At 37.8% G+C, this 25,659-nt stretch overlaps 1 protein-coding gene across 11 annotated transcripts in view; it reads right to left on the minus strand.

The window, feature by feature from the left end:
- The window catches only part of L3MBTL3 (L3MBTL histone methyl-lysine binding protein 3), a 110,592-nt gene that overhangs the window by 25,015 nt on the left and 59,918 nt on the right, over positions 1-25,659 (minus strand). For all 11 annotated transcript variants that reach the window (XM_042795708.1, XM_042795707.1, XM_042795709.1 and 8 more), the window contains 8 exons: positions 22,472-22,576; positions 20,745-20,880; positions 17,916-18,007; positions 17,376-17,527; positions 7,479-7,555; positions 5,967-6,052; positions 3,525-3,635; positions 1,802-1,916 (listed from right to left, as the gene is read on the minus strand). In XM_042795708.1, the coding sequence (XP_042651642.1) occupies positions 1,802-1,916; positions 3,525-3,635; positions 5,967-6,052; positions 7,479-7,555; positions 17,376-17,527; positions 17,916-18,007; positions 20,745-20,880; positions 22,472-22,576 (874 nt within the window). The remainder of the gene's footprint in view (positions 1-1,801; positions 1,917-3,524; positions 3,636-5,966; positions 6,053-7,478; positions 7,556-17,375; positions 17,528-17,915; positions 18,008-20,744; positions 20,881-22,471; positions 22,577-25,659) is intronic.

Genomic DNA, 25,659 nt, shown 5'->3' on the forward strand with positions numbered 1-25,659 from the left:
TGAAAAGGACTAATTTACTGACTAAGGAAAAAATACCGTGTCTTGCGAAGTACTTTCTTCCCTCCTTCTGAAACCCTTTCAAAAATTTGAAACGTACTTTAACTTACTTGGAAACAGTATTAATATGCTTATAATGTTCTACATTCTATACCATATTCTATGGTAATAATAGAAAATCCCATTGTTGGAAGAATATATTATTCAGTAGTCATCATATTTTAATAGTATTTGTGCTCTTAATTATTCTTTTTCTATTTAATGGAGGGTCACTTTCCCTCCTGTCACACTGTCCATCTTTGTTTTTGCGGCTTAACTAGTATTAAAGTTACTTCCACCAGTCCCATCCTAAAAAAGATGAACAGTACCTCCTATGCCATCAGCAAGAGAAGATAACTTGTTGTATGTGATGAGCATCTGTATTTTGTTTCTTTTAATGTCTCCAACAAAATGAACTTGTATATTTTATACACCCATCTAGGCTAAGATTTTTTTTTTTCAATCTGAGGTAATAGAAATGTTGCAACTTTATCAAACTCCTTTGCCATATGATACAGCTTTTGTTTATGTGGCCACAGACTACTTTTTCCCACTGGACTGTTCCTTCATTCAGTACACACGATGCACATCTCAGATTAAGAAGCAGTAATGCAGCATCCTATCTTCTCCTCATTATTCACTTTGTGCTTTGGCACTTCGGCACTCTATTCAGACTCTGCTTTGAAGGCAGAATGATTAACTTCCTAACAGGCAGTCATCACTGTACCACTGAAGTGCTCAGAGAACTAATGAATATACTCTGATCACGCTCTTGATAGGAAATGTTTCTTCTTGACATTTTAGAGATGCTGAGTTGAGGTACTGAGATTTTCAGGTAACACATTCACACAATCTGTGTATGCCTTATCCCAATTATTTTACATTTAATTTTTTTCAGAGTACTTGGCATTGCTCAGCATTTCTTACTTTTCCAAGCACAGCTCTTTCTGATCTCAGTTACAGCTGTGAACACTCAGTACTTGTGCAAACCATACCTCAGAGTCACAATATAAAACAATCCCAGAGAAGAGCACTGAATTAAAAATCACCTGTTCAAAGTTTGTCTAAAGTGATTTCACTATAATTATCCAGAAACATAATGGCACAGTCAGGGATATCTTTACCACAAAAGTCTCCCTGCAACCCGCAGTCTCACTTATGACAGACATCCCAATTCTTCAACAAGTAAAACAAAATCCCCAGAGAAGGCAAGCTGGTAAATACTGTATTATTATTGGTACCATACTTCTGTTAGATTTATCTTCAATGTGGGCACCATTAGCGCCTCTCTGCTCAGCTGAAGAAGAAAAGGAAGTTAGCTGGTTTTGAGGATTTCCCACAGCACTTGAAAGGAGTGCATTCTCAGTGCAGTCTTGACTCCTTCGGGCTACAAAGCATATTAACCTTCAATAGAATGTGGACAGAAGATTTTTAAGAGTGATACCCTGTCTCTACTGAGTGCCACAGCCATCTGATCACTGGCTTTGAGAAGGCCAGGATTTTACACAACAGATCTCTACCTTTACTTCAAGGCTTTGACTGCAGTTCTTAACGCACACAGAGAAACACTGCACTTGCATTACAGTAAGGGTAAATAAAGCTATCTACTAAAAACTGATTAATTACTGACTGTCGATTTTGCACTAAATGTCACATTTACATTATTTTGCATATCCTAGTTGCTACTCTTCCTTGGATGGCACTGTTAGGGAAAAGACAGCACTGTAATTTTCATATCATTACAATATAATGTGATTTCTCTTACTGAGTGGGGGCTGAAGAGGGTGTCCAGTTTTTGTACACCAGCCTGCAGGATGGATATCAGGGCTATCTACATCAGTCCAATAATCATAAATACTATCCCAGCCATCAAAATGGACCTAAAATCAAAAAAGGAGAACAATACATTTTAGATAAAAAAAATTCTCTATAAAATAAGTTTCCCTAAGTAATCTCTAAAACTGACATGTCCACTAGAGAAGTCAGTTGAACTTGACTAGAGAAGTCATAGAGAACTATCAAAGTTACACAGAAAATAAACGTACATTAGATTTTGAACCCAGGCATACCATCACTGAAGTAAAAGAGAGGGGTGTCATTCAGTTGTTTACTACGTCTTGCATCAACAGGCTTGAATCTCAGGTTTTGAGCAGGCAAGTTTAGTTCTCACATTAATACTGAAATTAAGCATGAATTCCCACCTTTATTCTCTCTCAAAAAAACCAAAAAGTCCAAACGGTTTTTAATCTCCTGTTTGAACAGGATTTAATAATACCAGAGCACTAAGCAAAGTCCTGAAAAAATTGCATTTATCCATAAAAAACAAACAAACCCCCCCAACATACAATGAATAATTTTACTAAAATCAGACTATACAGGATAAGGAGTTGAAACTAAAGAGAAAATGAAGTATGTGACTTCCCAGAAAATCACTAGTATGGGCTATACATGCGGGTTTTTTTAGGCAAAAGCTAAGTATCTCAAATCTTACTTGACCTGTGTACTAGTAAATAGCTCAGATCTCTCATGCGTGCATGTGGATGCACGTACACGCAGATACATACAGAGCTCTTTCAACATATGCTACAGAGTCAAATTACTACCCTAGAAGCTACAAAACCTGTCATTTTAATAAATTAGACTGGAGAGGGGGGTTTTTGCTTGTTTTGGTTTTGTTTTTTGCGTGACCAACTTAAAGTTTTGATAGAAAATGTGTAGGTGTGAAGATGTTAGTTCTGATGACTCCCTACCACCAGTAAATGCCAGCTGCATTTCTGCTTGAAATACCATGTATGTCTAATAAATCTGTACAAATTGCAAAACCAAATATCCTTCATATCCACCTAGCTGGACATCTGGAATATTCTAGCCCTTCTAACAGTTAAGGGCTTCAGGGAATAAACTGGTTTTGTACAGTAAAAGAAAAATAACTCAAGTATACAACTTCTGGAAAACTGCAATTTCTTAAAAATACATTATCTGAAATTAATCCAATTTAAAGTCTGTAATTAAGATAAATTTCAGAATTGTAGGAGTCGCTGAGAAGGCACAAGAGATCAGGTTTCTTTTTTTATATCTCCCTTGTATCTCTCGTCTCCCTGGAAGTTTATAGAGACAGATTCAATTAACCTAGGCCAAATATTTTATGGGCCCTAATATAAATATCACAGCAGCCCTTCAACACTTGATATTAAATCATCATATTTCTTGATAGAATAGAAAACTCTTTTATATCAACTACTCCCAAAGCAATTTTCGAACATATTCAACTCTGCTCTCTAATTACCTACGTCAGCAAATGTAACTAAGAGGATAACAGAACAACCCCTTCCAAAGGAATTATATGCATATTAATCAGTGAAAAGCTTAGCAGGGCAAAGCAATGCGACTCATTTCTTCCTGTGCTCAATTTTACAACTATAGGATTTTGTTTTTACAAAGTAGTCATCAGCTACTCAAGGACAGTACAGTAAGACAGAGAAACTTACTTTTATTCTATAGTCATCAGTATCTACAATAGTTGCTACTCTGATAAATACTGGATTTCTCTTGTCAACTACTTCAAGTTTCATGTTTTTCTGAAAGCCATGAGAAGGTTTCTAGAAAAGAAGAACACTGTTATGTGAAACAGAAGAAAACCTCAAAAATCTCACACAATTCTAAATTATATAAAATCCATAGGAAATTGTCTGCCTTCATTTTCTCAAATCTGCCCTTCCCCTCCAACAAACCCAAGCATAAAAAGATCATTCAAACTAGTCTTCTTAGAGAAATGAAGTAACTACTTTGGGATTCCAGGTTCTCCATTCAAGCCTTCCAAGCAAGTAAGAAGGGACCTTTATTTTAAATCAGTTGGGTTTTTTCCCTAAATTCTCCAGAAAAGTTTTCCCAGGGGTTTTGGCCATCACTTTCAATACAGTGTTGAATGAAGTATTACATACCATCAGCCTGAAATGTCTATGAAATTGTCTACAGGAAACATTTGTGGTTTTTAGTACGTTTTCGCTTTGTGGATCAAACACTGTTTTTCAGTCTCCTCCTGAAAATGTAACTAATCCACAGCATAACAGTAAATACTCATTCAGAACAAACAGGACCTAATACCTGTTTTGTAACACGATTTTGGCAAAAAAAAAGGTGTCTTTGTTAGGAGTATCACATTTATCTTTGCCATCTACAGCTACGAAATCTATTTCCATTTTAAAGGAACTAATGCACAAGACACTTTATGTTTCTAACTTTAGATTTCTAGGAAAATAACATATCTGTATTTCCAGACCTTCCATAACATTGGTGCTTTTTCCTCAGCTGCAGCTTAAGAACACTATTTTTCCCATGATACAGTATAAAACACCGTGACTGTTTCAGGAAGACTTCACCCAAGCTCTAACACAATCATCATTTTATTCCCATTAAATCTCCTTTCTTATTGTTTATCACAATTAGCATTAATATGGTTACCATTATATTAGCACAGAAAGCAGGGAGGGGATTTTCCCTGGCTGTGAAACCAAAAGGCAGAGCACAGCTGACGCCCATGCAGTCAAGCTCTCCTTTCCCTCCAACCTCAAAGCCCGATGGCCTTGCCTGTGCTACCTTCTGGGCCTTACACCATCCTTAGCTGCTCTCTGCTAGTATGGTTTTTGGAACCGTGTTGAGCCATGCCAGCTAGTGCTCTCCCAGTTTAATGCTGTCAATGCCTGCACGCTTGTGGCGTGTCCTTTTCAGTTTCCCAGTGCAGACATGGCCAGCCAGACCCTGCAGGCCATTGGTGGGGCACTCCCACTGCCAAGCCTTGTTGGATGGCTGTTCCCTGAACCCCAGGAGGAGAAATTAAAACATGGATGCTCTGAGAGAAAAAGAAAACATTTGCTTTTAGCTTGATGTAGTCAAGGTCACAGCCCTCCACTGTTTTGACAAGGACTATACCTCTCAGATATAACCAAATACCTTCCTAATCCTTGCTCTGTGTATTCTTGCTGAGAATGCAAGATTGAGACACGAATGCAGGATTGATTTAATAAAACCAGATGTATTTTGGGGTGACAAACTGCTGGTCAGTAATAAACTCTGGTGATCTACTGATCCTAGGAACTGCTACAAGCACCACATTTCTGCTTTCGTTAATCCAGCTTTTAGCAAAGTGTTACTCAGAATTAGTGACCCTAATCTGAAAAGCCAAGGCAAACCAGCTTCAGTATGCTGTGAGACAAGGCGTTGGGAGCTACTAGCCAGCTGATGCTGGCTCCTAACAGCAATAATCTCTGTCTTACTGACCAGTCCACTTTTCTCACTGAGATCCTAAGAGCTCAAGAAAGATGGGTGTCACTGAAAGAAACTAGCAAGTACAAAGCTAAAAGAAAAGGATGTTGTTCACAAACACCATAGTTAAATTGGGAAGCTGCCTGTGGATGCTGCCCATGTGCCCTAGTCACAAGCTCGCAGAAGAAAAACTCTACTGAAGGTTATTAAGTACAAACTCTCTCTTGGCTACTGCCAGAGACAACGGACTGGATGGGCAACTAGCCTGACCTCCTACAATCGTTTCTACATTCTCACTGTATTTATTGACCATTTAAAATGTACAGCTAGAAATACTTATGCTCAAAATATGTTACGATGACTCGGTAGCTATCTCATTATTTCTAATAATTAGGCAGTAATTTCCCATAGCAAATTACATTCATTAGTAATATTTTGTAGCATTTAATCCCATTTATAATGATTAAAATAATAAAGTAGAAGTGATTTATAATAGTAATTATCTGATTTCTAACAGTGAGCTGCAAGCTTGCATAAAAATAAAACACCTATTATTGCAACTAATTAACTGGTTACATTTGGAAACACAGAAACACCATATATGTATTCTCTTATTTAATTAATTATATGCACTCAAAAGCGTGAAAAAAATATAAGCATTTTCTCACCACTTTAAAAGCCCTTGCAGGTGCAGGTAATGAACTGGTTTCTTCCAAATACTTCTCCCAAGAAAAATGCTTAGCGTGTGGATAATCTGGCACAGAAGAAATACAAGCAAAATTAAACACTGCAGCACAAAAAATAAACCTGATGCCTAATTTACAGAATGCCTAACATTTTTATAATACTATTCTGATTTATGCTTTAGATTTATAAAATAATTACAAGAAAGGCTATTCTAAATTGTCTCTGACACATTCACCACATAGGTTAAAAAACCTAAGCATCTTCTCATGCACAATACCAACTAGCTACCAGAAAACAGTCACAATTGCTTTGAGTATGGGACTATAAATAATGTGGACTGGAAAAATCTGTCCACTTAATTAAGAAATTCATTCAAGTATTATAAGGCTAATCCTGTATTTTATAAACAGTAATTTACTGGCTAACACAATCTAATCAGTGATAACTTTGTAGCACAGTAGAGCACACCTGATTACTTGCTATTCTTTTTGCAAGTGAATTTGTTTTAACTAAGTTTCTAAAAAAATAGCCGGGACGTTTACTAAAAGAACAATTCACAGACATCATCAAAGCAGATGTTGCCTTTCTCAGAAAGTATCATGATTACAAACACCTTATGCCAGAAACACAAAGACAGATTTGCTCCTCAAGAAAAGGCAGTGCCTGTCCTTTGCCTTTAATCTGTACTAGAAGTTTAACTTGAAGTTCAAACATTATAATTCATAATCTAGAACAGAATAAAATCAATTCTGATTTGTTTTAAAAGGGATTTCACCGAACAATAGCCTGTAATTAACCTCCTGACAGACAGATTGCTTATGACTTTTCAAGACCGGTGGCTATTAGAATTTCTGTCAAAGTTGGTTTTAATCAATTAAGATTTTCCATGTTCTCAGACCACAGACGGCAGTTTCTGTAACTGGGCATTTAGATCATCCAGCTATACACAACAGCCCTGAATAACTGGTGGTCTTACAGTTCGTACTAATGAATACACTTTCATTCTTCTGTATCATCTCTCCCATCGTGTCTTCACCCCTTCCAAAGAGCCCTTACAAGTTTGATTCCTTGGTCACATAAGGCAATTTTCTCATCAACCCACTATTTTTCATGTCTAGTTCACATGAAGATGCTTTTCTTATGCAACAATTTTATACACCTGAAATTTGTTTTATCAGCATTTTCACAATGAGAGTCTTCCAAGTGAATACATTCAACCAAAAAATACAAACTTGTTCAGATTTCAAGGGGTATCTTTCACTGATAGATGTCTCTCTACTAAAGCAGCATACACGTGCATACTTAACACCTAATGTCTACTGCTTCTTCCAATACATTATCTCCTGTAAAAAAGTGTAGAATTCCCCAAATATCAATTCTTAATTACAGCAAGAAAAATTCAGGAGAGGTAACAATAAGCTTATGGTAAGCTTTAATGATGCTAGCTGACTATAACCTCCTTAAATCTTTCAGATATGTAATAACATACAGACCTGGTGGGGTGATGAGAGTTCTTTTATGTTCTTTACACCATCCAACAGGATGAATATGTGGGCTAGCTGCCTCACACCTGAAGGAGGGGGAGAAAAAAGGGCATTGATAATGCAGGTCTTCAGACATCCTATTATGTTTAGAAAACAAAACATACAAAAAAGCTTTAATGAATTTCAAAACAACCTATGACACCTTCAACTTAAACTGCAAACATAACCTGAAGATATGTATGTATTTTACTCAAGACTTGTTACCACCTAAAAAAGCATAAGGCTTTATTTACAATGGACAGTCGAAAAAAACAGTCAGTGGTAAATGCTGGACCTGAAAAATTCACATGTAGAGACTTGGTAAAACCATGTTGGCTGGCTGCAAGAACACAGTAATCCCATCAAAGACAGATGGGGGTTTGCAATTCCAAGACAGAAGCTTTAAACCAAAACCTTAAAAACCTTGATTAATGATCTCAGTTGCACCTGGAAGCAGATTAGAAAATCATACATAACTGCAGTGTACTGTCAGTAACAAGTAAAAATTCAAAACTGGATTCTGAGTGGTTTGAATGGAGCTATAAATACGTTATTATAACCCAGGAGCACATAAGCAAAGTATGTCTGAGAAAAACTGTCAGCAAAAAAAAATTAAACAGCATTTTAGGCCCCAAACTACCTTAAAGAATCCAGAATTAATCACTGATCCAAGACCGCAAATTGCTCTAAAAAGGCTGATCAAACTCTCTTACTCAAGGGACTAGCAACTTCCCATATTTTCTGTCAAGTGCATCAAATTTTGCATTAGTAGTGTTGCCTGTGGCATGCCACAAGAACCACAGAAGACTGAGGCAGGGTGAGCTACACTTGACATGTGGTGACATCTGTCTGAAGCAAGGAGAGATCGCTCTCACTGTGTTCACTAGTTCAGTTACATCATGCTTAGAAGAAAGTGGCAGCGAGTGCTGGCTACCAAGTTCTGTTAGCAATACCAAAAAAATCACACACACTGAAAAAACGTAATTGATATAAAAGCAGATGAGAGGAAAACTGGTTAAGCATTCAGTATTATTGAATTATTATATATAGAGCTATATAATTTTATTACATATTGTATTATTATTTAATAACATCACATCATGTACAGTATACCATATAGTATATATAAAATATACAATGTATATACTATAATTATTAAATTATTGATCGATATTATTAGAAAAGGCAAAAAGTAAGACTGAGCTACAGGAAAAGTAAAAAGCCATCAGACTCTGCTGTGAAACACACACCATATCTCTGTCTACATCGATACTTCATGACTGTTTTTGAGTTGTCTGAACAATAAACAGTGCTTTTTAAAGAAGCAGATAGTACTTATGTAGTCAGGGTGACTAAGGAACACCATGCTGACACAAAAAGCTAGCGTTACTCTGCACGGCACTGCACTACACCATCCTAACCTATTGTTTTCCTCTATTTAGCTGGAAACTCATATATAACCATGTAATTCCCATGTAGATCTGTCCCTAGGGACCCTGCTTCTCTTAGGAGCCTATCCTACCTAATTCCTTCTTTAGTTAGATAAATCCAGTACTACAGTGCACTACCTTTCTCTTCCACTATTTCCTAATCATAAAGGTGCTTCAGTAGCTGACATTAACTACTCCCAGCTATGTGCCCTCTCTCTTCTGGGGAATCCCATCAGCATTTCCATCTTTCCAGTGGCCACGAGCCCAGTGCCTTACTCGCTCTAAGGACCCGCCAAGGCCAACAAAGTGAAGCCTGAGTAAGCTGAAGTACCTAAGGCCTTTATTCCCCCTTCCCCAGGGATGGATCAAGAAATCAAGTTTGAGTAGCCAAATGGAAGTCTAGACAGAAACACCCTCTCTCCCTCCTGCTGAAGGAATGCTGCTTTCCAAACACTCCTCAAACATTCAGTGAGAAAAGACAAGCACAGAGCATCCATGCATGAGGATATGTAGTTCATATACAATAATCATTGTACAAAATACTGAAACACTCATTGTGATCCAGTTGCTATTTAATCCCTCTCTGAAGTCAATGTCTCAACCATTAGGCTGCAGAATAACATGTATCCTCTCCCCTTCCCCTCAACCCAACAGTTACTAATGCAAATACCTGAACAGTGGGTTTGCTCTCCCTGATTGTTATCATATTGATAATCTGAAGCATTTAAGAGGGTGCAATGAACTGTGCATGATAGAAAAATAAGTTGAAGGTAAATTATCAGGCACCCTAACTCCCTAAGGCTCAGATAAAAATGCTAGGTCTGCAGGTCTTGAACACAAACAGGTTTTAAGGACTGCAAAAGGAAACACAGCACAGAAAAGACTGTAGACTGAACCCTGAGCTACTACCACATTGCAGTTTTGAACCTGTGCTGCACAAAGGAAAAATGAAGGAGCACATCATATTTAGAATACATAGAATAACACTGATTTTTTTAAAAAATTCTGAAAAGTAATTTTATATGATGTCTAAAATTCAGTATGGATGTACTTCAACAACAGAAGTGCAGGTTGGGTGTCTCAGAAGCAGTCTCACAACAAGCATTCCTCTAGCCTTCTACATAAAAAGAGTCAAGCACTAATGATGAAACATACTGGCCACCTACTACAATTATATTGTGGCTTTGTGTATGAAATAGGTCTGCTAGTATTTCTTTGTAATGATGCCAAACAGATCAATTTCTAGCAGATAAAGCCTACCTTTGATAGACTTTGTAATGAGTCTGACAATAGCCAAGGATTCAATTCACCTCAAGAATACCAACCTTTTGTCCTACTACAATATATAAAGCTATACTGTATTTAGTATTTATAGTTTCACACCAGGTACTCTCTGAATCACTGAAGCTGACATTAATAAAAGGAAACAAAAGACTTTTGTGATAATTTTGCACTGTTAAAACTCAGCATCTGATTCCTAAGAACACTTTGCCCCAAACAAATCATAGGAAACAAGCGCTTCATGCTCCTTCTGTCCTCTTCCTTTCTCTTTACAATAACTATGAAGCTAACGAGCAAGGGGAGCAGTACTTCTCTCTTCTATCTCTCTCAAGTTGGAGTTTTACATGGAAGAATTTTACATGGATGAAGTATCCTTCTGCACTGGAAGGACATAGCCTCTTACTTCCTGAAATATTCTGGAGTACACAAATTGTTTCCAAAAGTCTTATGAGTCACGTTTGGGAACAAGACCCATGCTCATGAGTCACTGTGGTATTATACTCAAAACAATGAGGTAGACGTGCAAAAACACTTATCAGGACAAACCTGCTAAATGCATTTGTTCTGTTTTGCTTTTTCAAGCATAGTTTGAACATACATTTTTATAAAATTCAGAAAAGTAAATGCTACTGCACACATTTCTTGCCTTGAAGATTCAAGAAGAAGCAAGTGACCAAGGTATGTTGCAATGAAAGATGCACTCCTGGAAGATGCTCTGACATTACAGCAATGGGAACGAATATGGAACACTTAGCAATGAGTGCTACACACCACAGTACTGCAGAATAGCACTATAAAACATTCACAACGTTCCAATTCGCTTTAAAAGAAAAACCCGGTCATTACAGATGAGCCTGTAAGAAATTTCTGTAACCATGGTGGCCTCAGGAAAAAAAACATCCCTGTTCCAGCAAAACCAGGTCATATAGTCCATCTTTACCTACTGATTTCACACAGCCTTTTAGCTTCTAACAGTCCATTTAACAATAAAAAGTAGAGATCAGTAAAAGTCACACATGATTTAAAGTAGAACTATTATGCTTTAATCTGTGTTATTTCATGGATATATTATCTAGTTTGGAAGAACAACAACAGTCTACCAGACTAAGCCCAAGACTTGTCAGCTGGAATGCTAAAGGCTGCTCTGACTTTTCACAATCAATTTGCCACATCCCACAGCTTTTTATCTCCTTTGTTCCAAAACAGAAGGCAGATCACCCGGCTCACGCACTTCATGAAACACAATGATCCATGAATTGTGATGATGCTTGCTAGGCCAAAAAAAGTTAAGACCATTAGCAGGAGCTGAAGAACTTTGCACCTCCCAACCTACCTACCCCTGGACCGCAGCACAGCACCACCACCTTCCACCAAGCAGCAGAGTGGTGACACACGCACGCTCAACTAATATAGCAAGATTATAATGTCCACACAGTTCATGGCACTTGCAATCCATTCTTTCTGCTGTGTGAGAACAGGCAGGCAGAAAAAGCCATCTATTATCCATACTGGAAACTGAATCTAATCCAGGAAGCTGAGGTGGAGCCAAAAGCAGCAGAGTACACCAGCTGAACCTTTAAGGGAGCCACGCACAGGGACACGACAAGCGGCAGCTCTGCTGAGCTATGGACAGCTTAGCTACATCTTAGAAAAGACGTGAAAGTGGGAAAGAGCTACATGATGTAAAAGGCCAGGAAGAAGTTCTGCAATAAGGAAAGCCGAGGGCAGCTGACAACGTGAGCCCCTGTTGTGTGCACCACTCTGCGTGAAAGGAACACACGTGCAGTTCAACAATCCTCAACTCACGGCAGGAGAGCACGTCCCCATGGGAGACTCAGATATGGAAGAAGACGCAGTATTTTTCTATTGGTGACTTTCAGCTGTCTCATTAATTCTTCCTCAAAATTGGTTTCATATATACAGCTCATTAAATTCAGATCAAGAGAGGTGGATGATAATACTCACTGTTAAAAAAATTAATATTCAGTTCTTTTAGAAAAATATTTCCCCAAATGGATCTCCACCTGAAGATCTGGACAGAGCTTTTATTTAGTAATCGGCATTTTTTAAAAAAATAAGCTGTATTTGTTATTTTCTGTTCTGTAATAATTTTTGATTTTCCCTTTTGGGGAAACAGACCTTTTGGTATTTTGATTTTCACTTTATTAAATGTAGATACAATCTGTAATGAAAATGCAATCTATCAAAAACCACTCATGCACACGTGTTATATCCGTAAATAATAGTATGACCTCAAGAATGCTACTGATATAACTTCTTGATTGTGAGATGTCAGTCATCTAACCCAGTTTAAAAAAAGAAGGGAAAAAAAAGAAAAACACAGAAACCATCCTGCAGCCCCATCTAGTGCATAAGTGAGAATACTTCATCATTGACAAGTGTAAGGCTGGTACTATTTTAGGTCGGGACTTCCCAAAACATGGCACATGAGGTTATGTCCAGAGGTGGTATAGCAAGCCAAATTACCATATTTTCTATTTAAAGTCTGATAAGACAGCTGCATGGTGATTTGCATGAAATTTTTGACCTTTAGTGTCAGATAATGGACCATTATACATCTAAATAGTTAAAAGCATGCACTGTGACTCATGGTTCTTTAAGATTGTTTTATCTTCTTTTTGACATAATACAGCCCCTTCAAAAAGACTGTTCCTTTCAAAGAGAGAGTGGAGTAAAGTTAATTATCTCAAAAATGAAACAAGCAGAGCACAACTTTTAAGAACCTGGCTATTAGCAAAGTAGAAGGATGCTGGTAGAGAGAACTGGCCTCTTAGTCTGATACCAAAATCCAGTCTGCTCCAACACTCATATAGATCAGAAAATGGTTCAGAAAATCATAAGCTGATTTGCCTTGACAAGGTAATTTGGAAATCATTTTTTCTTTGCAAGATGGACAGGAACAGAACAGTGAGTGAGGCATAGGACATCGCATGTTCTCACAGTGGTAAGCTGATCCCAAAACCTGCCTGCAGCACCTTCTCTGCAGGGGAAGTTCAGACCAAGCCAAGGATGAGGGCAGCCAGAGCCCTCTGACCCAGCCAGTCTGGGCTGCAGCATGTCCCGCACGGCCATCGCTCCATCTCCTGTGGGCAAACGGCAACAAGCCAGCACAGCTCCACCTCCTGAGCGAGCTCTGGCTCTGTTCGGGTTTGGTCACAAAAAAATAGGAAGCTGAGGCGACATAAATCTGTGTGTAAGCAGAAGAGATGCAAGAGAATGGAGAATTGAAAGCCACCACAGACCTGTAGTTAATTCATGGTTCAGATATATCCATAGATTCCCAAATGCAATTTCCAGATTCAGACAACAGTAAGAAAATCTGGAAATGCCACTCAGATGGAATGTCTCTGGCTTTTAAAGAAGTATTGTTTGTTTCATCAAAAAAGATGGGACAGATGGAGAGGACCTGATGGATTTTGTCCTACAGGTAAAAATTCTCCTTCCTGAAGGAAAGTCTTAAATTTGTCAATTTTGTTCACTTTTCTTCCCTCTAAAAGCCACTGCTGAAGGACAATTTAGTGGGATTTGTAATACACTGAAAGTATCACCACCATGCACTACAGAGCTGTAGTGATGGCTAATTCTAGCCAGGTGTCGTGGGTGATCCAGGGTCATCACAAGAATAGGATGAGGAAGAGGCAGAACCAGAGACAATCGCCCGATCTCTATCGCTGAGTGAGCTGCGAGATATGTGAAAGGATTTCAGCCGCCATTCGGGTAAGCACACTGTTACCTGGGTGCTCCAATGTTGGGATAACAGGGCCAGTAGCTTGGAATTAGAGGGTAGGGAAGCCAAGCAGCAGGGATCCCTGTCTGGCAAAGGCGGCACTGTCAAGGCGATTGGAAAAAAAGACTCAAGCCCTCAGCCTCTGGAGGCGACTTCTGTCAGGCATGAAGGAAAGGTACCCCCTTCAAGGAAGGTATCACGTGTCACCCAGGTAAGTGGACCACCATGGAGAGAGGTATCCAGTATCTAAGGGAAATAGCTGTGCTGGAAGTGATTTATAATGATCCAAATACCAAGCAGTTACCCACAGATCCAGATGAAGTCCAATGCACACAACCCATGTGGTGGAAGTTTCTACAAAGTGCACCACCATCATATGCCAACTCACTGGCAGTAGTGCCCTGGAAAGAAGGTGAGGAACAAATGGTGGATGAACTGGCTGCCCAAATCCATCAATACAAAGAAAGTTTCTCTTCCTCCATACGGGCCTCCATCTCGGCTGTGGAGAAACTGCCAGGCATGCTAGCCGAGAAACTGTTCCAAGAGTTCCAGAGATTCAAGCACAAGTTCTGTCCCCAACCTGTACGGGCCCCTATCCCAGCTATTAGGAGTAAATGTTCCTCTGCCCAAGAGAGAGGATATGGGCATGACATAGATGGTATAGAGTAAGGGGGTGGATAATGTCCTGGTTTTGGCTGGGATAGAATTAATTTTCACAAGAAGCTGGGAGGGGACACAAGATAGCTGACTCAAATTAGCCAAGGGAATATTTGATAACTTATGACATCATGCTCAGTATATAAACTGGGGGAGCTGGCTGGGGTGAGGAGGGATCACAGCTCAGGAATGGGCTTGGCATCAGGTTCTGGGTGGTGAGCAATTGCGTTGTGCATCACTCACTTTGTATATTCTTTTATTAGTATTATTGTTCTTATTATTTTTTCTCTCCTTGTATTGTCCTATTAAACTGTCCTTATCTCAACCCACAAGTTTTTACCTTTTTCTTCTCATTCTCCTCCCCATTCCACTGTGGGGAGGAGTGACCACGTGGTGCTTAGTTGCTGGCTGAGCCCAAACCAATAACTTCAGAGTACTTATTTTCAACCATTAACATATTTTCTAATGCTCAGGAACAAGTCAGGAAGAGTATCTTCAGGCTGAAAGCCTGAAGCCTAAAAAAGCTTATGTGATGGTAATAGGTATCTGTTGCCTGAAGTCCAGTAAAATTAGTCAACTGTCTTTTAGTTACGCAAGAAAAGGAAAGAATTTTTAACCCCAATTTAAAAGTTCAATCTACTTGAACTAACTAAATTACAAAAGGTATACAGAGAAAAAAAGAAGGTACTTGTTTGAAAATAATCAACTACATAAACTAAATATATCATTTCTCCTTCATTATAGTTCTGAGATTTAAACTTCTATGAAGGTGCAGGGAAAGCGTGAGGCTCCGCTCTGGGTAATCCCAATAGAACTTTTCGGTTTTAGTTGCAGACACCAGTTGGTAGATGTGAAACTTATGCCCCTAAGATATTTTAAAGACCCTACAAACCTGGTATCTAAAATTAAAAATGTAAGTGGGATGCATTCAAGATGCATTTTCAGGCTCTCTTTTGGTCCGACATTCCACTGCTATTTTTATTTGTTGTTCTTTTCTCCCATTTTCTTTCCTTCCTCCTCTATTCACTCTTGTTCTCAATCACAGCAATGCAAAGCGGTAGGCCACGCCGCTCAGAATTTGATTTCCATGCACAGTATTTCCAGAAGCATCTTCTTGCTCCTTCCAGAAAAGTATTTTATGATTTTACCAAAAGAACAAATCTTCAGCCTGGGTTCAGTATAAATACAGCTTCAGTGATTTCTCAAACACCTATACGTTTTCCACTTCAATCTTCCCTCATCCTTTAAGAAGGTATTATTTTATATTCTACACACGAAATTCAGAAAACCCACTTCAGAATACTATGACTGCAAAAATGTAAAGCCTGGTTAAGCACTTAAAAACAGCTTTTTTCTATTCTGAGAAGACTGGTGGACAAAATTCCTGTTGACATGGGACTGTTAACAAGCCTGAAAATCAGTGCATGTCTGCCATACACAATGCAGATGTTTTAGAGAGATACCTGTGCTACCTCTGAACAAACTACAGGTTCTATTGCATTGCGTTTGCCGTAAAAACCTTGCCTAACAGCTGTTTTCATTATTATTTAACGGCATAACTGTTATTAGTGAGTATTCAAATATCAGGAAATTCAGAATACTTTTTCCCAGTCCCCAGTTTCCTGCTACTTTGTAGAGGAAATGTATATTCTATATTACTTCCTCATGGAAATAATCACTAATATTTCTGGTCTTTGACTCATATGGCCTATTATCTTGATATTCAGTTCTTGACTTCACTGAACTGTCTGTTCATTGCTGCTTCAATAATTTAGTTCTCCTACAGCTTATTTGTCATGTGGTCCATACAATTATTATTTCAAGAGATGGACTCTCAAAGTTTTGAAGTTATATAATAGTTTCACATCATTTTCATTGACGTAGTGCCTAACCAGTCATCAAATAGAGATGACGAAAACTTTCTTCATTTATTTTTACGAGCTCAGCTGTACAATTAAGTTGCCACTGCTGAACCCAAGACTCTACATGTTATGCAGTAACTTACTCTTCAAAGAATGCAAGGTATATATTATTTTGCTCTAAATGATCTACTGGAAGAAGATGCAAGTGCAAATACAAACCTGCATTGTGACAGCCAAAGCCTGAATTTCCTTCAGAATCTTTATGCTCATAGTATGTCCTGCTCCATCCACTGACTTTTCTATATAAATACACAAAGCCCTCTCACCATACAACAAGCAGAAAGGTCATCTCTAACATGGGTCAAGATAGCAGGATCCAAATTTTCAGAAGAATGTAGAACACAAAAGACCAAAACCAGGTTTTGCCACTCTCCAGGTGCCGTACAGAAGATGGATAAGGTTCAGTCTGAACAACAGAAGTGGATCAAGAACTTTACAAAAAAAATCAGCCTTTCTTTCAGTTTACAAATATATGTAAACCTAATTCCAAGTAAAATTAGTCACATTATTATGGTGTAAATTCTTCAGTAAAGATATCAACCTCAGAGATATTATGTAATTGAAATGAGAAATTAATCTACAACTCCAGATGCAGCAGCACACACAAACACTCATTTATCAAAATATCAAAATTTTTTATGTGCAACCTGACATGGGAAATCTGATTCTTCCAGTCTGCCACTGAGGCATGCTTTGGTGGCCATGATTACAAATCTAGGAAAAGTTGGTATGGTAACTGTATCGACAGTCTGGAAAGTATCACAGAAAACAGTGCTTAAAGCTAACACATTTCTGAAATGTCTCACTAGGATACAAAACAAAAACATACCAGTAGTCGTAACTCTCATCCCAGTTGTCAAAATGAACCAGAAAACGATTGTCCACCATGTCTGTTACCGTAGCAACACAAATGAAAGTCGGGTTCTTCTTGTCTACGGCTTCCAGTTTCATCCCCACTCGAAATCCCGATGGAATCACTGTCTACATAAAGATATTTCATTGAAAATAAAAAGACTATAAATCCAGAAATCTCCCTGGTGTCCACAATCAATATATTCACATCATTTCTCAGTTTCCTAATTAGCTGATCCAGCAGAGTGGCAGCAGTCTAACTAATAACACAGCTTAAATTTCATTTAATATACCATTTCTGAATGTGCCAGATCAGATGTGTAAACAGATTAGTAAAAAATCAATGGATCAGAATCGCAGAGGTGAACTGAAGTGGAGATTGTTACTGAATTTGTTGTAAACAATTTCATCTTAAATTTCAGGTCTCAAGTCTGCCACCACTGAAATGTGCTGAGTCTCTACCATACACGAGCATACTATCAGCTTTCCATACCATTAGTAACAGATGAGTACTTACTGTGTTCTGGTTTTCAAACAGTGATTTAGGAGCAGCTTGAGCCTTGCATGCCTTTAGGTATGAGGGCCAGCTGAATTCTTCCTCCTTATATCCTAAATGAGGGTCATAAAAGAATGTCAAGAAATGACAGGCATGAAACACAAGGTGCATGCAGGTGATTCGATCATAAGTGATGAAATTATTTTTTCCATTCAGTTCCGAACTGTTTCTTACAACTTCAAAACTGAAAAGACTATGCACTGTTAACTATTTATTCTAATTTTATATAAACTACACTGGGAAAATTTACTTTAAAAGTACTTATTAATTCTATCCCAATATGAACTCAATGAGTCTCTCAGGGAGCACTGGTTTGGATTATTAGAAATTTTAGCAGGACACACTTTAGAGGAGCTTCTAGAGTTCAAAAAAAAAGTTGATGAAGCTTTTCTATTTTTATTTGAGCATCTGGTATTACAAAGAGGAATCATGTTCTTTATTTAGGCCTAGCTGAGCTTCCTTACCAAAATGTCAAGCTTTCTTAACACTAACTGAGCAAAATACTCTCCTTTCTTGAGCTGCACATTATTAGTTTCTTATAGTTCTCTAGGACTGACATTTGAACCATTCCTAATCTTCATCTGGGAGGACGAATAGTCATATAAATAAAGCACTAGGCAAAAACTCAGGAGATTTCAGCTCAGTTTCACTTTTACCTTCAAAACAAGCTGGGGAGCATTTCTTACAAAACCATTGCTCTATCCCTCAACACTGACCTTGCAGTCCTGGCCATCAAGGGAACCGAAGGTCCTCAAGGGGCAGAATCTAGGGGGAGCCTAGAAACTAAAATCCATAATTCTAACAGGTATCAAAAATCAGTCTCTGATAAGATACCAGTTTTATATGATAATCTCCCTCCCTTCAAACAAATCTTTCCAAGCAGCAGAGATTACAAGTAACCTCTCCGTCTCTCCCCAAGAAAACCACACCTTACCACCTCTCTGCCTCGCAGGTACCAACTAACTTCCCTTTGGTGGCCTGACCGACACACACAGAGCCAACAAGCTCAGGGCAGGCAGTCTCCAGCTGCAGGTGAAATGTGTCACCTCTTGACTATTTGAAGTGTTACTTAAGTATGCCACAGAAAACAGCTTTGTTTAACTTTCTGAGAATCTCCTATTTCCCAAGGAACCACAAGTAAAGAATCCTTTAACTTCACCTTCTCTACATCTGCCTTTCTCAGTTTTCATTTTAAACAACGGCTAACATAAATTAACCTCCCAGTCCAAACAATGATACTTTTCCTTATACTCCAATTGTCTCATCTTGATACACTATAGCTGTAGACCAGTTGAAATAATTTTTAAAGCAATGTGGTGTTGAGGCTTTAACTTTCCCTTTGTAACTCTATAGGATATTCAAACCTAGCTCAAAGCTCACAGTCAACAATACAAAACTCCTACCTACTGCATGTGTAGTGAGATCAGGTACTAGTACTGGGACAAACTCCATGGAAAAAAAAAAATGGTTTCAGTAGATTGTAAGCAGTTTCTGGACAGTGTGGGTCTTCCAGTCACCAAATGAGAAAGGAAGATCTCTACCTCTTACCTCACCTCTCAAAAAAACACCAAAGGTGAATTTGATTTAGTCACTGTAGATACAGAACAATATTCACTAAAACTATCGGCTTTATTAATTTCCAGTCCACTTAAAAACACATGATGTGAAAGCCACCTGGAAATATGTATTACATTAAGTAGAATAGAATAGACTATTTCAGTTGGAAGGGACCTACAATGATCATCTAATCCAACTGCCTGACCAATTCAGGGCTGACCAAATTAAAGCATGCTGTTAAGGGCACTGTCCAAACTCCTCTTAAGCACTGACAGGCTTGGGGCATCGACCACTCCTCTAGGAAGCCTGTTCCAGTGTTTGACCACTCCAGCAGTTACATCCACAGTTTTTTAGTTTTCCATAATGCATCCTTTTGACTGTACATTCATTATTTTGCAGCCTTTCGAAACCATATTATCTTACCCTCACTCTGTATGTCAAAACACCACATTAATTTATTTCTCACTCTCCTGTCTTCAGGGCTTGCTCTCTTCATTCCCACATACTCCCTTCCTACCGAAAGGGAGCCCATTTATCCCTTTTTTTTTTTTTTTATGGTACAGTGTAGATCTACTCCATCTGCCAAAATAAAGGACTTACATAATCTGAAACAGAATAATTAAGCAAGAAAACTACACATATTTCAACACGTGTATACCATTTACATAAGCTATGTACAAATCATGCTTTCAGGCTCATAATCTTACCCTTTTTTCTCCCTCCTTATCTGTTCATTCCTCTTTTGTCTCTACTTCAAGCTTACTCTTTGTGACAAGAACACCATCTTTATTAGTCTGTGTCAACACATATACAATAACGGTGATCAATATCTAGTAATGAAAATATCCTAAGATGTTCCACTAATAGATCCTCCACTGCCTGTGAGGCCTCAGTTTAAGCATACGTGTCACCAGTATGCTGCCATTTTACTTGCAATAAGCATTCATTTAGGGTCTAGGTTTGTTGCTTAACTTTATTTCCTAATGCCTTATGAACTATTCTTATGGTTCACTTTGTTTTCTTGTTTTCTCTGAATTTCCACTGAACAAAAAAGGTAGGATTTCAATCTCAAGATTTTAGCAAGACTTCAAACAGAGTTTAATTTGCTGTGTTCAAATACTCTGACTAAATGAACAAAAAAGGTTTCTGCCAAAAATATATAATTACAGCATTACATAGATAATCTTGATTTTAGAGATATGGAAAATGCACACATTTCAAACTAAACAATACCTTTAGGTGGATGAAGCCTGTGACCTGTTTTCTCACACCATCCAACAGGATGAATGTCTGAAGAATCAGCATTCACCCAGAAATCGTAACAATCTGGGTATCCATCAAAATGGAGTCGTATTCTGTAGCCACAAACCTAAAAGCAAGAACGTACAACATACAACACTATGTTTTAAGATGTTTGCCCTACACATAACAGCTTCTGTTCAGTATTATGTATAGTAACAGCGTGTTTTCAGTCAGCCTTTCACTTCTGCTTAAGGCAATACTAGATGAATAAATTCATTTGATAAAAAGGAAAGAATAAAAAAGCAAAGCTGTTCTCTGAGTGCCTCCTCTTCTGGTGAAACAAATTAACTAGAAGCTGGATATCGCTATTAGGGTTCAAAAACTCGAAAACTGTTCAACCCAACATCAGAATAAAACAGAAACCCTACAAAAGAGCATGAATACATCTGATACAGTTATGGACAAAGTGCAGATAATTATGCTTTCAAGCTATCCCGATTAATCAATATGCAAGAGAGCACTCAACAATAACTATGTTCAACAGGCTCTCCGGCGAGATATTGAGAACTGTTATTAAAGATGAGAAGTCAGTGGAGGTATCCCCCAGAATGTCATTATTCCATGAAGTAGTAAGTTAACCACCGAGAGGAAGAGAAAAACAGGACACAGTCCCTCTGTACAAAAGCTCTCCACATTTTCCTGAGAATCAAATGCCGTAACTTTCCTGCAGTCATCAGTGCAAATCTCTTGACATCAAGGTCACCCTATTTTATATTTAATTTATACTCTGACATAACTTTCAGTCCGTCGTCTCAGAATTCTGTGGAATTCAGGTCATCCTGCAGGAAAACATGACCCATCACTTAGTGCTGAGCACGAGGTACACAGGAAATACTCAACTACTGACACACCATCCGCAAGCAAATGGAAGAGATATCCACAGAAATGGGATATGACTATGGGCCATGAAGAGATCCAGAAATGGGAACACAAAAGCCTAAACGCAAAATTACAGCTGCCTAGAACACCAGCAATACAGAGAAGAGTACCTACCTATTCCTGTTTCCCCATTTTAATTCACAAAACAAAACCAAAAAAGGATCCTCTGTAAAACTGTGTAAAAACTAGTATTTGAAACTAATGTTTGAAACTATGTTTGAAAGATACAAAATGTAACTGAGAAATGGATTCTCACTTATACTATTAAAAGCAAAGAAGCTACTCATCAGAAAAGTTATTTCATAAACTGCAGCAAAAAGACAAACCGAGATTATACTGTATACTAACTTGCAGAAGTTGCCAATATAGGCAATTTCTGAGACCACCAGCCTGAAAAAATTGTAGCACAAGTGCAACATAAAAAACTGTTAGGTATTTGTGCCAGTGAATGGAGCAACTGTAAATACTATCAAACTTCTGTAAAACTGCTATATATCATTTGTCATACTTATGTTTTTTCTACTTATTTTCTCTATTAAATACAAATGACTGGATTACAGAAAAAACATCATAAAACTAGTGCAATACTGTTTTCTCCAGCTGCATATGTTAAATACATGTAAACAGTCACCGCTGCATGGCAATTTAATTTAAAAGCCATTTTCCTACACACAATTTCTGTCTGCTTGTTAGGGAAGAGCGAGCACTTTTGGCTGCTGCTGTTTCAGTTCAGACTCTCCTGTAATCCCACACCATGGCCGCTCGCAGCCTCTACTTACCTCGGCCACTGTGAGAACACAGTATATCGACTGGTGCTCGGGATCCACACCCTCCAGCTTCATCCCTACTTTGAATCCATTTTTGTTGTATGGGAAAGACTGATACTACAATGGAAAAGAACAGTTTCAGTACTTCTGAAAGTATACCACAGAAATCAAAATATCTTTATAAGGAAAGAACAATGACTATTTATTATTCATGATTCTGAAAGAACTAATACATCACTTTAAGTTTCACATTTTTAAAAACTTACAATGGAAAAGAGAAATTAATGATTGTTCAAAAACCACACTGACACTAGAATGACTTAAAACTTGGGAAGTATGTAAAAAAATTCTAAAGAATTAGCAAAAAGGTTAATCAAGGTAAAAAAGATTACATGATTTGCCCTCATCTTTTTTCACTAATTGTCAATCAAACATTTTAACAATATAATTTCTTTTTGAGCCTATACAGTGACACTTAGACACCTTCCTGGTGGTCATAATTCCTACAATAATCACAACAATGATGCTCTCTCTTGCCTTTTCATTTCCACATCTCAGGCCATCAAAGATGAACTGTAAGGCAGAAATAAGAAACACTGTATACAGGCATGGCCTCTTTGATGTAATTTTCTCCTCTCCATGTTGAGACCAGATTACCTAGCTTTTCACAAATATTTTTGCATCACAGGAACATGATTACCATTTTATCACATTACAACTAACCCAGAAGATCTTCCAAAAAACAGAAAGTGAAAACAAGGCTAAGCAGAATGGATGTTTTCAATCAGAAGGCATCAGTGTCCCATGTATCATGCTCTCTGCCCTCTGTTGATGAAGGAAGGAAGCTAGCTGATATTGAGGTTAAATTGGAGGGAACATCAGAAAAATAACTGACTAAAACTGAAGAGGATTTTCCACAGGTTAACAAATTCACAGTTTTTTATGTCCCAAATGGTTACAGACAAAATGCAAGGAAGTCATCTTATATGGTCCCCCTTCTGTTTCTGTCTAAGAGCCACACACGCTCCCAAGCCATCTGCAGGACCTCTGCAGTCAGCGGAAAGAGAAGGGCACCAGGGGGTTACTCAGAGAGGCCCCACCTACTCGGAAGGAAGGGAATCCTTTCTTTGGTGGCTTTGGCTACAACTGATATAACTGAATAATAAACCCAGGAGAAAAAATTGCAGGAATATGAAGTCAAGAGGAAGGGAAATGGAGAACCAGACCTGTTTAAATAATCCTGAAGTGGCCAGTGAATAGACGTCTAACCACAGGTCTAAGTCCCTATAGAAAAAGCTTAGAACATTTTGTAGACCTCAGTTAAGGGATCAGAGTATCTGACTGCAGTATGTGCATCTGAAAAGTTATTTCATCCTAACATCACCACATAACATTTTTATTATCAAAGAAACTTTAATGAAGTTACATGATATGTAATTCTAGATACTTTTTCTTAAGAGATATGTAAAAGCAGAGCATTTTTTTTTTTAAATTCATAAACTGAAATTTTTAAAGTTCATCTTGGCGAACAGACTTGCAGTTAATGCCATCTATATCATAAATACCTTTCAGATAAAAACCTCAGTGGAAAACTGAAATGCTAGAAATATTGACACACTGAGGAACATTGACCAAAAATGTAACAGATTTTGCACAAGCAAGCACTAATAAAGTTACAAATAAACAATTAAAAAGTCACAGATCTGTTTATTCTTTAATTATTATAACAAACATTACTGTACAAACAATACCCTAAAAACTAAGCAATTATCACACAGGTATTTCCTGAAATTTAAGAAATGAATTATTCACTGTTCTTCCCATTGTCATGTCTAAAACTTCTAAGGCAAGGCAGACTTTACTTTGGTTTCTGTTACAGTAAAAGAACAGGCAACTTTTAGAAGACTAATAATTTTAATACTATTTAACAGATTTCAATTTTCTGCATTATTCTCAATACATCACCCAAAGTAAACCTATGACAAACTTAGTAATCACACCTTATCTTTAAAACAAACATTTAAAGATACTTTGTTAAGGAGAGATACAAGAACAAAATAACAGTAAATGTAAAAGTGAGCAGCAAATGAGCAGAGGGCAGTCTGAGGATTAGAAATGTTTATGTACGATCCAAGAGCATAGACAAAACCCAAAAGAGTACCTCAGGGGACTTGGAAATTGAAAAAAAAAAAAACCAAACCAAAACAAAACAAAACAACAAAAAAAAACACAAAAAAAAACAAACAAACAAACAAAAAAAAAATTCAAGGGTCAATCATTTTGCTTACTGGAGCAGTAACAGCTTGTCAGACATAACCTAGAAATGCCTCTAAGACTTAAGTACCAGGAAGTCTCCATTATCCTGACCATTCCTAACTAAGGGTATGAAAAAACATCATGAAAAGTACTCCTCCTGAACTGGAAAACTCAGAGAAAAAAAAAAGAGTAATTCTCACTATCCAAACAGAAATCAAGGATTCAAAATCAGTGGTGATGTTTGGGGTTTTTTTTTAACCTTATTTTTCCTGTGGCTTGCTTGTCCATCTGTAAAATGGAGAAATATTATCCCGCCACTCCTGAGTGTTATTAAGAATTTTGTCTCCCCTACAGGATTTAAATATGGCACACTAAATAAAACCTTAGAATTACCAAGAGGTTAAAGACTTTAAAAGAAAATACTAAGTGAGATGCACTCAATGAGAAAAGTACACTGTGGACAAAACCAAAGAAAACAGTATGTCATCACATAACTCCAGACTTTACCAACGTGTGCAGTGTCCAGAAAGGCTGGTACATGCATGTGTGCCTCAAGAGCATTTCATGGAACTTCAGACAGGCAGAGCAATGCTTTGTAAATCTACCCTCCAGACAGAGACATTACTTACCCAGAATTTTTTTATTGTTACTTTTTCAACCAGCATACATTATAGGGGGATACAACTAAGGATGGTCAGGTAACTGTTGCTCTTGCACTTACAAATCTATGGATTCTGTACATTGCAATCCTAGTTCTTTGCTTTGTAACTCAGTAATGTCTAAAGCACCAACTAAAGGTCAACCTCACACACACATGAGATGAAAAGCTAATCCCTGCACAAAAGATTTAATAGTTGAAGCATAAAGCAAACAGAAAGAAATTGATGCAAAAAACAGACTACAAGTAAGAACAGAATTATGAAAAAATAATACCAGATATACAT

Source organism: Tyto alba, unplaced genomic scaffold (assembly GCF_018691265.1).
Source record: "Tyto alba isolate M040663 unplaced genomic scaffold, T.alba_DEE_v4.0 Super-Scaffold_22, whole genome shotgun sequence".
NCBI classification, from domain to species: domain Eukaryota; kingdom Metazoa; phylum Chordata; class Aves; order Strigiformes; family Tytonidae; genus Tyto; species Tyto alba.